Below are 12,131 nucleotides of genomic sequence, written 5' to 3'. Positions count from 1 at the left end.
CAAGTGTATTGGTAAAATAAGCTTATGAGCTTATGGGATAAATGGAAAGAAATTTTATATTATTTTGATCATGGTAAAATATTGAATATGCTATTAGCATGGTTTTATGGCATTGGATTTGAAATTTAAATTCATGCATGAATTGTATTGCACTTTTATTGTTTTAATTGCCTCACTAAGTTTATACTTAGCGTGTGATGATTTTCACGCGTAGGTAAAAAGCCAGTAATGGAATAAAGAGTTTAAAGCGTCATCAAAGATCGAGAAGTATATTTCAATAAAGACATCCAAAGTTGTAATGTTGATTTTATTAGTGGCATGTAATTATAAATGTTTTATTTGTTCTGTTAAACAAATTTGGAAACAAAATGGAATTTTAATGAACTTATATGTATTTTCGAAAGTTACTGTAGCATGAACAATAACCACGATTTTATGCAAAATTTTCCAGAACGATTTTGGGTACCGATTCTCCCAACAGGGAATCGTTTCCCCTACTGTGCATGGGTACTGTTCACTGTTCACCGGTACTGTTCACTATTCATAAAAAAATTCTTTTGAATTAAATTTGTTTATAACATAATATAAATTATATGATATGATACTTTTATAATATCATTTACCATTTTAAGAAGATAAATTTTAAATCACATTTGAATTGGAAAATGGTTTTAGAAATCCGGGTGACATCCTATTTTTGATTACTGTAATACTAAAAAAAACTATAGTTTCTTTCAAACGAATGAGAATACTCTCTACTACAAGTATCAATATATTTATACAACCTACAATATCATTTTCTAACTATAATATTTTATAAAAGTATCGATATTTATTTTCTACCTAGAATATCACTTTCTTCCTGTAATAGGTTCCAAATGCTTCTGTACTTCGAAAACCCCAAACCCATAAAACCCTATTTTTGATTACTGTAATAATAAAAAACTAGGTTTTCGACCGATTCGACTGCAACAACAAACAAACAACTTCGCTTTTAAAAACACATTCCTTCTATTTCGCAGCAACTAATACGCTTCGATTTTGAAAACTACGATCGCGTTCATTCTATTTTTAGAGGAAATGTAGCTATGCCTATGATATTTTAATCGGATATGTTATTTATATTTAATCGATACAATTACACAAGTCTCAATACTTTTGTGTCAGGTGTCGATACTTTCGATACATTTTCATTTTTTTTGTTTTAAAAGTATTGATAATATGATACATATACTTATTAAAGTATCGATACCTTCAACATATCCGATAGCGCTTTACCGATTTTACAATATTAAAATCGGTTTTGTCATATTTTAACTTGTTATATTGTCATGTATCGATACATGTCTCTAAAGTATCGATACTTTATAGGCGCTACTATTGCAATTCTTTTAAATTCCTAAAGTATCGATACTATGATACATATACTTATAAAAGTATCGATACCTTCAATATATTTGGTAGTTCTTTATCGGTTTTGTCATATTGAAATCAATTTTTGTCATATTTTTACATGTTATATTGTCATATATCGATACATGTTTATAAAGTATCGATATTTTATAGGCACTATTATTGAATTTTTTTAAAATTCCTAAAGTATCGATAATTTGGTGCATATACTTAGAAAAGTATCGATACAAATTTTAATAATTCAGGTATTTCTACTGGTTTTATCAAATTAAAACCGATTTTGTCAAACTTCAACATTTTATATTGTTACGTATCGATACTGCTTTGCAAGGTATCAATACCAACCAACAAACTAAATTTACCAATTGTCAAATTTTTAAATATTTCTTCATGATTTCCGCTTATAATATTATTATTACTCAACACTACACCAACTTTGTCAAATAATTTATTATGTTTTCGGTAATATCATATCTTATTTGCGAAGACAACTCCGTAACGTTTGGCATTAAATGCACTTCCGTGGGGATATTCTTTCTCTCATTTTGAAACACGTAAGAAAGGGAGGGAGAAGGAAAGGGAGGGAGAAGGAAAGGGAAGGGGGCAAGGAAGGAAGGGAAAGAAGTGTCCTAAAAGCTTTTATTTCTCTCCCTGTTTAGATTTTTTTGCTGTTTTCTTGTGTTTTCTCTCTATTTCTTTTAGCGCGAGGAAATAGAGTAGGGAGAAAAGAGGGAGAAAGGGATTTGAATCCAAGAAGGGAGGAATTGAAGGGAGAGAATAGATTAACGGATCCAAACCCAATTTTTCTTTGACCTTTTGGGAGGTCGCAGTGGCTTCAACGGTGGTGGTGACGTTTGTTTTGGGCTTTACGGGCGTTTATTTAACAATGCCCGCCTCTGATTACAGCTTCCTCAAATTACCCAGGAACCTTGAAGATCTTCAAATCCTCAGGTTCGTCATCCTTTTCCCGTTTATTTGAAAAAAAGTACAATTTATTTTCTTTTATTCTTTTGATATACTTTATTTTTTAGTTTATTGAAAATACACAATCAAAAAAATGGATTTCTTTTGGATTCTGTGTTTAATGCGTTATTTGAGATTGCATGCAATCTACAGAGTCCTTTTTTATTTATATTAGAAGGATTTCTCTTGGATTGTGTGGCTAATGTGTTATTTAAGATTGCTTGCAATCTACGAAGTCAATTTTGATTTCTATCTTACCTTTGACTTCTTTGTCTTATAGTTTCCCTGTAATGTATTAAGTTATGGGATCGATATTGTCTAAAGCCGATGAAGCTTGTTTTTGCTCTTGCTATAATGAATTTGCAGCAGAAAGGAACGAATTTTTATTGGTGGAAATGAAATATGTGGTCATTTTGGACTACATGCATTTTATTTATTTTATCAGGATAAAATAAGCTTTTATACAAGGGTTACTTAAAAAAATGGCCCCTTTTTTTCTCTCAAAAAGACGATCCGTGAGATCTAAAGAATCTAAGAAGTGGATCAGTCTGGCTCTAGTGAATTGTTCTTGATGGGGTATTGAGAAACGATTGTGCTTTGTTACATTTTTGGCCAAGAATTTTTCAAAAGGGAACATCTATTATAGTCTAAAAGAGTCAAATTAGATGTTGCTTTAATTGCCCTTGAAATGCCTCATGCCTGTATACATTTTGGAACTGTAATTTGTGATTCTGATTAATTCTAGTGCAAATTAGGTTAGGAATACTTGTACACTTCTTTCCCCCTTCTGTTTAGTTCCTAACAAGGGGTTTTAGATGTTCTGTTTTCTGTTGACAGAAAGAACATTTGTTTTTAGGAGATGTGCAGTGAACAAGATTGGCATTATCCTTTATGTTTTCGGGGTTCACAATCAAAAAAGTTCTCATAGGCAAAAACGCTTGGATAATGATGTGGCGAGAAAATTCTCCATATAATGCCCCTGCAGATTATTTTGCTGAAGTAGGGCGATTGCTAAAGGGCCACCTAGAAGACGCCGGGAGCACAATGCGTATTAAAGAAGATGCAGCGACCACAATGCATATTCAGCTTTCCCCGGGGAAGGCATATGGAAATGCAGAGAGAGAAAAATGACCGACCATGGGGAAGACGCACTGTGGTTCATGCGTCTTCCTCTAAAAAGCAGAAGACACACTGTGTCCTACTAAAGCAAATAATTTGAGGGGTACTATGTGGGGATTTTTTATTTGGCACAACATTATCAGGGCAATTTTGCTAGTTCTCATATGATTATTTGACTTAATAATCTCTGTGTTGTCTCTACTTCGAGGTGTCTTTTCTGTTCCTTTAGTATATATATTGATTGTTTTATGTATGATATAACATGCAGAGATAACCTCGAAACCTACACAGCCGATTACACCTTACAAGTCTTGGTGTGGTACAGTGTAGTCTATATTTTCATGCAAACTTTCATGATTCTGGGAACTATTTTCATGTCGTTGTTTGCTGGAGCATTGTTTGGAGTTTTGAAAGGTATAGCTCTTGTTGTTGTCACTGCCACTTCCGGTGCTTCTTCTTGCTACTTCCTGTCAAAAATTGATTGGGCGATCTCTCGTCGTATCCCTTTGGCCTGACAAGCTGAGCTTCTTCCAAGGCCGGGTGATTTTTTGTTCCTTATTGAAGCTATCTTGTCTTATGTTGAGCTAAAATAAAAATGAAATAAGTTTAAACCTTTTGCATGCAAATATCTCAAAGGAGGGAGCGGCTATTGAACTACATGATTTTCCTAAGGCTTACTCCAATTTTACCAAATACATTCATTAATGTTGCTTCACCTATCGTCGATGTGCCCTATCGTATTTTCTTCCTGGCAACTTTTATTGGTTAATGTAATTCAGACAAAGTCTTAGTGATATTGAAGATGATGAAGTGGGAACCTGTTAAAATCATCTTCTCAGGTTGAGTCTGTATCAGTCGAGGAACCTGCGAAAATATGGGTGATGGGAGGGTTGTGGTATTTGTTTCAGTCTCGGATATAATTGCCAAATATAGCCTGTGCATCTTTGTTCTATATGGAAACAAAGGCACCTCCTACGTCTGCGTGTGCAGTGCTCTCATCTCATTATTAAGTTATAGAACACATTTATGGTAAAGAAAACTAAGAAAAATTTTCCATTGGATGAAGGTTAATTACTGTTATATTCATTACTTTTTTTTTAATTTTGATAGGCTAAAATAGTTTGCAATCGATAATATTACATAATTTTAAGTGGTTAAAGGAAATGTTGTTCTACATAATTATTTTTGCAGGGTATGCATGTGTTGTTAATTTGTTAAGAAAGTTATGAACAAATCTATTTTATGATCACCGTAAATTCAAGCTTTCATGAATTATTTAATCATTTGAATGATGTTTATATATGTTTAGGGTGAACTTTTGATTGTATCAAGTCAGAATATTTTTGAGTTATTCGAGTTGAGTCCTATTTTAATATTCGAAGTTGATTTGAATTTTTTTCAAATCAAGTTTATAAAATTTGAGTTGAGTTGACTTTTCTAGTTTATGTTTAAATTTAACTATATATTTATATGATATTATTTAATTATAATTTAAATGATTTTTCGAGTTGATTTGAGTTTTGGTTACCTTTATATATGTTACTAAATTATTTAAGGATTTATGCTTCCTTGAGTCTTCAAAGGTTGTAGTAATAAGCCCAATTGGATTGGGCAGATAATTCTTGTGCCATTTTCTTTGTTAGAATGTCCAACCCTGATGGATAAAGGTCAAACTAATAATCTGACATTAAATAACTATAATTTTGAACCTAGAGAGGCTGCAAATGTTTTTTTTGGCCCAATATGGCAGCCCACAAAAAATAATTGGGAAATAGGGTTGTCACCTCTAGTTGATGAGTTTCATAAGATAATATTATTATATTCCTTGTGTATTATTTAATTATTTAGGTTAATGTTCCATTAAAATAATACTATTTTTAATTTTTTAATTTTATTTGAAAATTGAAAAAAAAGTTGAAACTCGTCACATCGAGGTGACGAATTCCTTTGGTTTCAAATATATAGTCGTTGGAACTCGTTGTGTGGGCGTGATGAGTTCCAACGCTCATTTTGAGATTTTTTTTTTGAATTTACGAGAGGCAACTAAAACTAGCTAGTTGTACTACTCATGCAATCTCCATGTAGAAGGTTCCACGCCTCAGAAGGAGGATGGTGCAAGCAGTGAAGTCCAAAATCGAGGGAGCAAGATCGCTTCACCATGAAATCCGCAACTCGATTACTGTCCTGTAGAACATGAGAAAACTACAGAGACCATTTCCGAGCTAACATCACAACCAGATGAGGAACAATATGTGATATCCCTTCCATTTTCCGTCCTTGGCATATAAGGTTAAAAACCTCTCGATTATCTGTTTCAATCACAACGTGATCCAATCCCATATTCTAGACAATGCTTAACCCCTCATAAACACCGTGTAATTCCACATCCAAAATCGAGCAGCACCCTAAGGATCTGGGAAAACCTCGAAGCTAATTTATGTGAAAACCCCAAATAACCCCACCACAAGCTACCAAACCCGAAGAGGGGGTCCAAGAACCATCAATGTTTAACTTAATCCACCCAGTAGCCAGAGCAAGCCAACCAACGCTCACCTCCATTCTAGTTTGAGAAGCTAAATTACTGAGACTAGTAGTTTCATGTGCATGGGAGAGCTCCGTAAACATATGCTTGCTTTTTTGAGAGATACTCTTCGTGTCCACAAAGTCAGGATTAAAAATAAGTTTATTCCGTCTGATCGACAAGCACCAAAGTGTTAAACAGAAAACCATGTTTCAGGCAGTACTATTTATCAAAAAGTATTTCGGTCTTTGAAGATTTATACAAGTCCAATCCTTCACCCCCCATGTTTAAAAACTCACCAAGTTGGCTCGGTTTAATACAAGCAGCCCTAGTCGAGAGAGCCACATCACAACTCCGAAATATATGGGAAATGAAATCCACATCATCTCCACAATATGAACAACTTGAATCAACAACAATGGATATTCGGACCCTCTATTTATTTGTCATTAGATGACCATAACTGATGTAGGCTGAAATCTACACTCTTCAATGGAAATGAGTAGATAACCTTATTGTGTCCCGATCTAGTATTGATAAGTACTGATGTCCTTGAGTTATAAGTTTGACTGCAACAAAGATAAGAAATGAAATTGGATTAGTAAATGATAAGAAATGGATAAATAAGATAATTAATGAAATGAATAAAGTAGGTTGCGAAATTATGAAGATGATGATGGCCTTGATGGAATATGTTGATGGTGTTGATGATGAAATGGAGATGGTGGTGAAGTCGTATCACAAACACGCCAAAGAAGAAAATATGCTAGTAAGCACAATCTCGATTTTCACAAACTTGCTTGAGGGGGTGGTGAAAGTGTCTTCAACCCACTAGATAGAAATCTAGGAATTTAGGAATCAAGGTGGAATGATTGACTCCACAAGTATAAGAAATTATCCTTGCTTAATCAATAAAGTTCACAAAGAACTTTGAAGAGAGAATTAACTCACAAAGGTTTGTTTATAATATGAGATGAGTAAAAATGATGGCAAGCCTCTCAATTGATTGGAAATGAGAGGGCTTGGTTGAATGGTTACATAATGTTTTGGCTAGATACATGTCTCTAAGGAAGTACATAATGATTGGGATGAAACGATGAGTCCTTTCGCTTGATGTTGGTTTCGACTAACCCTTCACAAAGGGGCTTGATGTTTCGACAATGATGAGGGAACATCTCCCTTGGCCAAATGGTGTCATACTTGTTTATCTTGGCACCAAAGACATCTCCTTTGGCCGAATGGTGTTGTGTCTCCTCAAATTAGTGCCAAAGCTCTCATGTGCAAGGCATGTTGGTGTGGCCGAATAGTCATGAAGCTTTGTCTCATGTCCCTTGGTGATTTAGGCCTCCAATGGTTGTAATCAATTCACCAATGTGCTTCTTGATGAAAGGGCATCTTTATGGGCAACATCATTCATGAAAGGTCACAATGTTTGGAAAGGTAACCTTTCATGTTTGAGCTAGTTCTAGGGTGAATGAGCTGGAGGTGAGCTGGCCATATGTGAGTTGTAGTATGGTGAACGTTTTGGCAGCTCCTTGTGAAAACATACATCTTGAGGTGGCAACTATTTACGAAAAGGTACGATTTCACAAAATTTGACTTAGGACATATTTGAAGTGTCCTAAGTGGTGATGATGATGGTGCAGCTCCCCATCTGAATTGAAGTCATCTTGTAGCTCAAATCTTCAGCTCAATCCAGCTATGAGCTCACGTGTCTCTGGACAACTTTTCACCAACTGTTCCTTGTGCTCTCCTAGACGTTCCCATGTAAGTTTTCTTTCCTTTACTTTCTCCGTTTAGCTGCAAGATAGCTCCCAAGTTGTGGCCGAATGTACCTATATTCAAAACATAAAAACTAAGTTAAGTATATGAACTATATATATATGTATAATATAAAGATGTGTACTAAGTTAAGTAATGAATAAGTTATCATCATTATAACTATAGATGTAATATATGTATATGAATATAACTATATTATAGCATATGAAATTAACATAATTATGTATAAAGGTAGAAAGTTTCTTCCATTGAAAGGTTGGAATAGCCAAGTTAAACATGATGCTGAATTGGATCACATCATCCTCCCCTTCTTTTAATCATTTTGTCCTCAAATCGAAAGGCTTTCTTTTCCTAATGTCATTCCATTCATTAAGTACCTTTATGAAAAGGTTCATGCATTTGAAAGAATGCTTTGGAATTTCTTGATCTGAAAAGAATGAAAACTTTCATAAAAACTATTTGATTAAACATACTTAAAGTTAAGAAGTACTCCCTGTTAAATGCATATTCAAAGTTCATGTCTATTGAAGACGTTTTGCTTTGAACGTTTGTGTCCTTTAGCATTCCAACAATCATGCCCTTGGTCCACCAATATATGTATTCATGAAATCACGAAAGGATATGACTTTTGGAATGGAGATGTCCTTATAATCCTCATAAGTCACGCCATTTGGATGAAAAATCACATCCCTTTGCTTTTCATTAGACACACCTATTGGCTTTTGAAAGGTCACGTCCCTTAGTCTCCCAACTTGAAAAATTGTGTTGCTTGAAACATCTTGCAAATCAAAGAAAAATTCTTCATTTTCAAGGTTAAAAAAATCTTATTTGATCTTGCGTCTCGATAATAAGCATTTCTATAACAAGAACATAGATGTATAGGCACTTGTTTTCTGACTAGTTTCCTCCTTGTTTGATTTCAATTTTCCCTTCCTCATAGCCTCAACACTTTGTTTCATCTTGATTTGATAAATTTAGACTTGTTTAGGCGTTAAAGGCGTGAGAATAATCTTTTTCCCTCCATGTTTGAACGAGTATTGATTGGTAAAACAATCATGGAAAATCCTTTTATGATATTGCCACGACCTTCCAAGAAGTAAATGGCTAGCATGCATAGGAACGACATCACACATAACCTCGTCCTTGTACTTTCCAATTAAAAAAGAAACCATCACCTGTTTATTGACGTTAAGTTCTCCTCGTTCATTGATTATAGGGATTTGGATGCTTCAACGTTTTCAATCCCAATTTCTCCACCATGATTGAACTTGCCACATTGGTACAACTTCCACCGTCTATGATCATGAAACACACCTTTTTATTCACATGGCATCGGGTATGAAAGATGTTTTATCGTTGTGCATTATCATCTACCACTTGAGTACTTAGACTTCTTTTAACCACTAGAGCTTCGCCTTCCACGGGAGCACCAATTTTTGCTTCTTCTTCGACTTCGGTTGGTGCTGCTTCTTCTTCTTCGTGGTCAGATTCAATGTCACCATTTCCAAGTAGTAACATGGTGTTTCAGTTGGGACATTGTGATAGAAACATGACCTCTCCCAATACATTTAAAGCACTGAATGTCTCTTGATCGTTCAGGGGTCTCTTTTCTCTATTATCCTTGTGGAGTTATGGAGCATTGGATGATTCAGCCTTTTCTTTGCTAGGAGTAGGAGTAGATTTCTTAAAGTTGTTTGGACTCCATTTTAAAGGTATAGGCATGACAATACAAGAGGTAGATCTTCTCCATACTTGCCTTTCTATTTTCATCGCCATTTTTACCATTTCATTTATCTCTATGTAATGGTATAACTCCAAGGTGTTGGCAATTTATAGATTGAGTCCAACAAGAAATCTAGCCATGGTTGCTTCACGATCCTCCTCAATATTGACTCAGATCATTGCCTCTTCCATCTCCTTATAATAATCCTCCACACTTCGTTGGCCTTGCTTAATATTTTGCAGTTTTTGAAAAACATGAATAAAACGTTTACGCATGATACCTTTCATTTCAAGCCATGTTTAGATTGGTCTTTCTCCATTCCTCCTTCTAGTAATAGTAAGTTGATCCCACCATATCAAAGCATAATCAAAAAACTCCATGGCTGCAATCTTATTTTCTTTAGTTTAGAATAGTTGTGGCAACTAAAAACATGTTCCACTTTGTTTTCCCATTCAAGATAGGCTTCAGGATGAGTTTTTCCTTGGAATTGAGGAATCTTGATTTTGATGTTACTCATGTTATCATCAACATTGGCACGTCTAGGTCCTTGTAACATTGCTGGTTCTTCTCCATCATAGTTGTCTAGGACATCATCTTCTTTAAGAGGTTGTTGTGTCTGATGTGTATCATTGTTTTAAGGTTGTGGTGGATCTCGACGTTGGTATAGTTTATCATGAAGAATATCAAACTCTTCACGAAACATTCTCATCATTTCTCCAATCAATGCTTGCATTTGCAAGTTTGGTTAACATGCATTTCCTTTAGGACTTTGAGATATATTAGTAAACAAAATAAAACAAAAGCAAACCTTGCCAGCACACTCACAAAGCCTCGCAAATTTCACTCCAAAGAAAAGATAAGAATATTCCACTCAACACTGGTGTTTACTCGCGGGAATATAACTTGGCTTTTAACAATTCCCCTTCTGATCTCACTCAATTAGCCTTTTTCCACTCAATCTCTCTTGCTAAGTCCTTTGAAGAGCTTATTCAAGATTAGAACAAGTTAACTCTCTTATTGTGTGCGTCGGCTGCAAATAGGTTAGGGTAGTGAGGAAAAGAAAAAAATGGAAAGGTAGAAGAAAGGATTCAAGGTTATGAAAAGAAAGAAAAGGTTGAAGACAAGAAAAATGACAGTATAGAAAAAAGAAGAAGTGACTTACAACCTAAGAAACAACACTTACTGCAACCTTTCACAAGAAATAATATGGTTATCTTCTCTAGTGTAGATATGCCTCTTTGATGTACTTGCAATGGTAGAGCACTTTTCCTTGGCTTTTTCTTTTCTTTTTGAAATTCTCTCCTTTTTTTCTTTTTTTTTCTTCTGATTTTCTTCTTTTTGTCTTTGAACCCCTTTGTTTGTTGTAGGAGTCTCTCTTTTCTTTTTGAACTTATTTTTCTTTTTTACTTTTTTTGTTTGCACGCCAATGACACTTTTGTTGTCAATCCAACCATGCTCTGAATACCGCTTGATGTAGGCTGAAATCTACACTCTTCAATGGAAATGAGTAGATAGCCTTATTGTGTCCCAATATAGGATTGACAAGTATTGATGTTCTTGAGTTATAAGTTTGACTGCAACAAAGATAAAAAAGGAAATAAGATTAGAAAAGGATAAGAAATGGTTAATTAAGATAATTAATGAAATGAAAGAAATGAATAGAGTAGGCTGCGAAATTATGAAGATGTTGATGGCCTTGATGGAATATGTTGATGGTGTTGATGATGAAATGGAAATGGTGGTGAAGTCGTATCTCAAACACGCCAAAGAAGAAACTATGCTAGGAAGCACAATCCCGATCTGCACAAACTTGTTTGAGGGGTGGTGAAAGTGTATTCAACCCACTAGATAGAAATCTAGGAATTTAGGAATCAAGGAAGAAGGATTGACGCCATAAGTATAAGAAATTATACTTGCTTAATCGATAAATTTCATAAAGAACTTTGAAGAGAGAATTAACTCACAAAGGTTTGTTTATAATATGAGATGAGAGTACAAATGATGGCAAGCCTCTCAATTTATAGGAAATAGAGGGCTTGGTCGAATGGTTACGTAATGCTTCGGCTAGATACATATCTCTAAGAAAGTACATAATGATTGGGATGGAAGGATGAGTCCTTTGGATTGATGTTGGTTCGGTTAACCCTTCACAAAGGGGCTTGATGTTTCAGTAATGATGAGGGAACATCTCCCTTGGCCGAATGGTGTCATACTTTTTCATCTTGGCGCCAAAGACATCTCCCTTGGCCAAATGGTGTTGTGTCTCCTCAAATTAGTGCCAAAGCTCTCATATGCAAGGCATGTGGGTGTGGTCGGATAGTCATGGAGCTTTGTCTCATGTCCCTTGGTGATTTTGGCCTCAAATGGTTGTAATCTCTTCACCAACGTGCTCCTTGATGAAAGGGCATCTTCATGGGCAACATCACTCATGAAAGGTCACTATGTTTGGAAAGTTAACCTTTCATGTTTGATATAGTTCTAGGGTGAATGAGCCGAAGGTGAGCTGGCTATAGGTGAGTTGAAGCATGGTGAACGTTATGGCAACTCCTTATGAAAAGGTACCTCTTGAGGTGGCAACTATTCATGAAAAGGTACAATTTCACAAAATTT

General features: G+C 35.0%; 1 protein-coding gene across 1 annotated transcript; it reads left to right on the top strand.

The window, feature by feature from the left end:
* Positions 1–2,051: 2,051 nt before the first annotated feature.
* Positions 2,052–4,040, top strand: LOC120215646 (uncharacterized membrane protein At4g09580-like). The gene is made up of 2 exons (XM_039213273.1): positions 2,052–2,364; positions 3,764–4,040. Exons 1-2 carry the CDS (start codon positions 2,300–2,302, stop codon positions 4,008–4,010), a joined length of 312 nt encoding a protein of 103 aa, XP_039069204.1. The 5' UTR covers positions 2,052–2,299; the 3' UTR covers positions 4,011–4,040.
* Positions 4,041–12,131: the final 8,091 nt, after the last annotated feature.

This window comes from Hibiscus syriacus, unplaced genomic scaffold (assembly GCF_006381635.1).
Source record: "Hibiscus syriacus cultivar Baekdansim isolate YM2019G1 unplaced genomic scaffold, ASM638163v2 tig00110151_pilon, whole genome shotgun sequence".
Taxonomy (NCBI): Eukaryota; Viridiplantae; Streptophyta; class Magnoliopsida; order Malvales; family Malvaceae; genus Hibiscus; species Hibiscus syriacus.
This window is presented reverse-complemented; position numbering and strand designations above follow the sequence as displayed.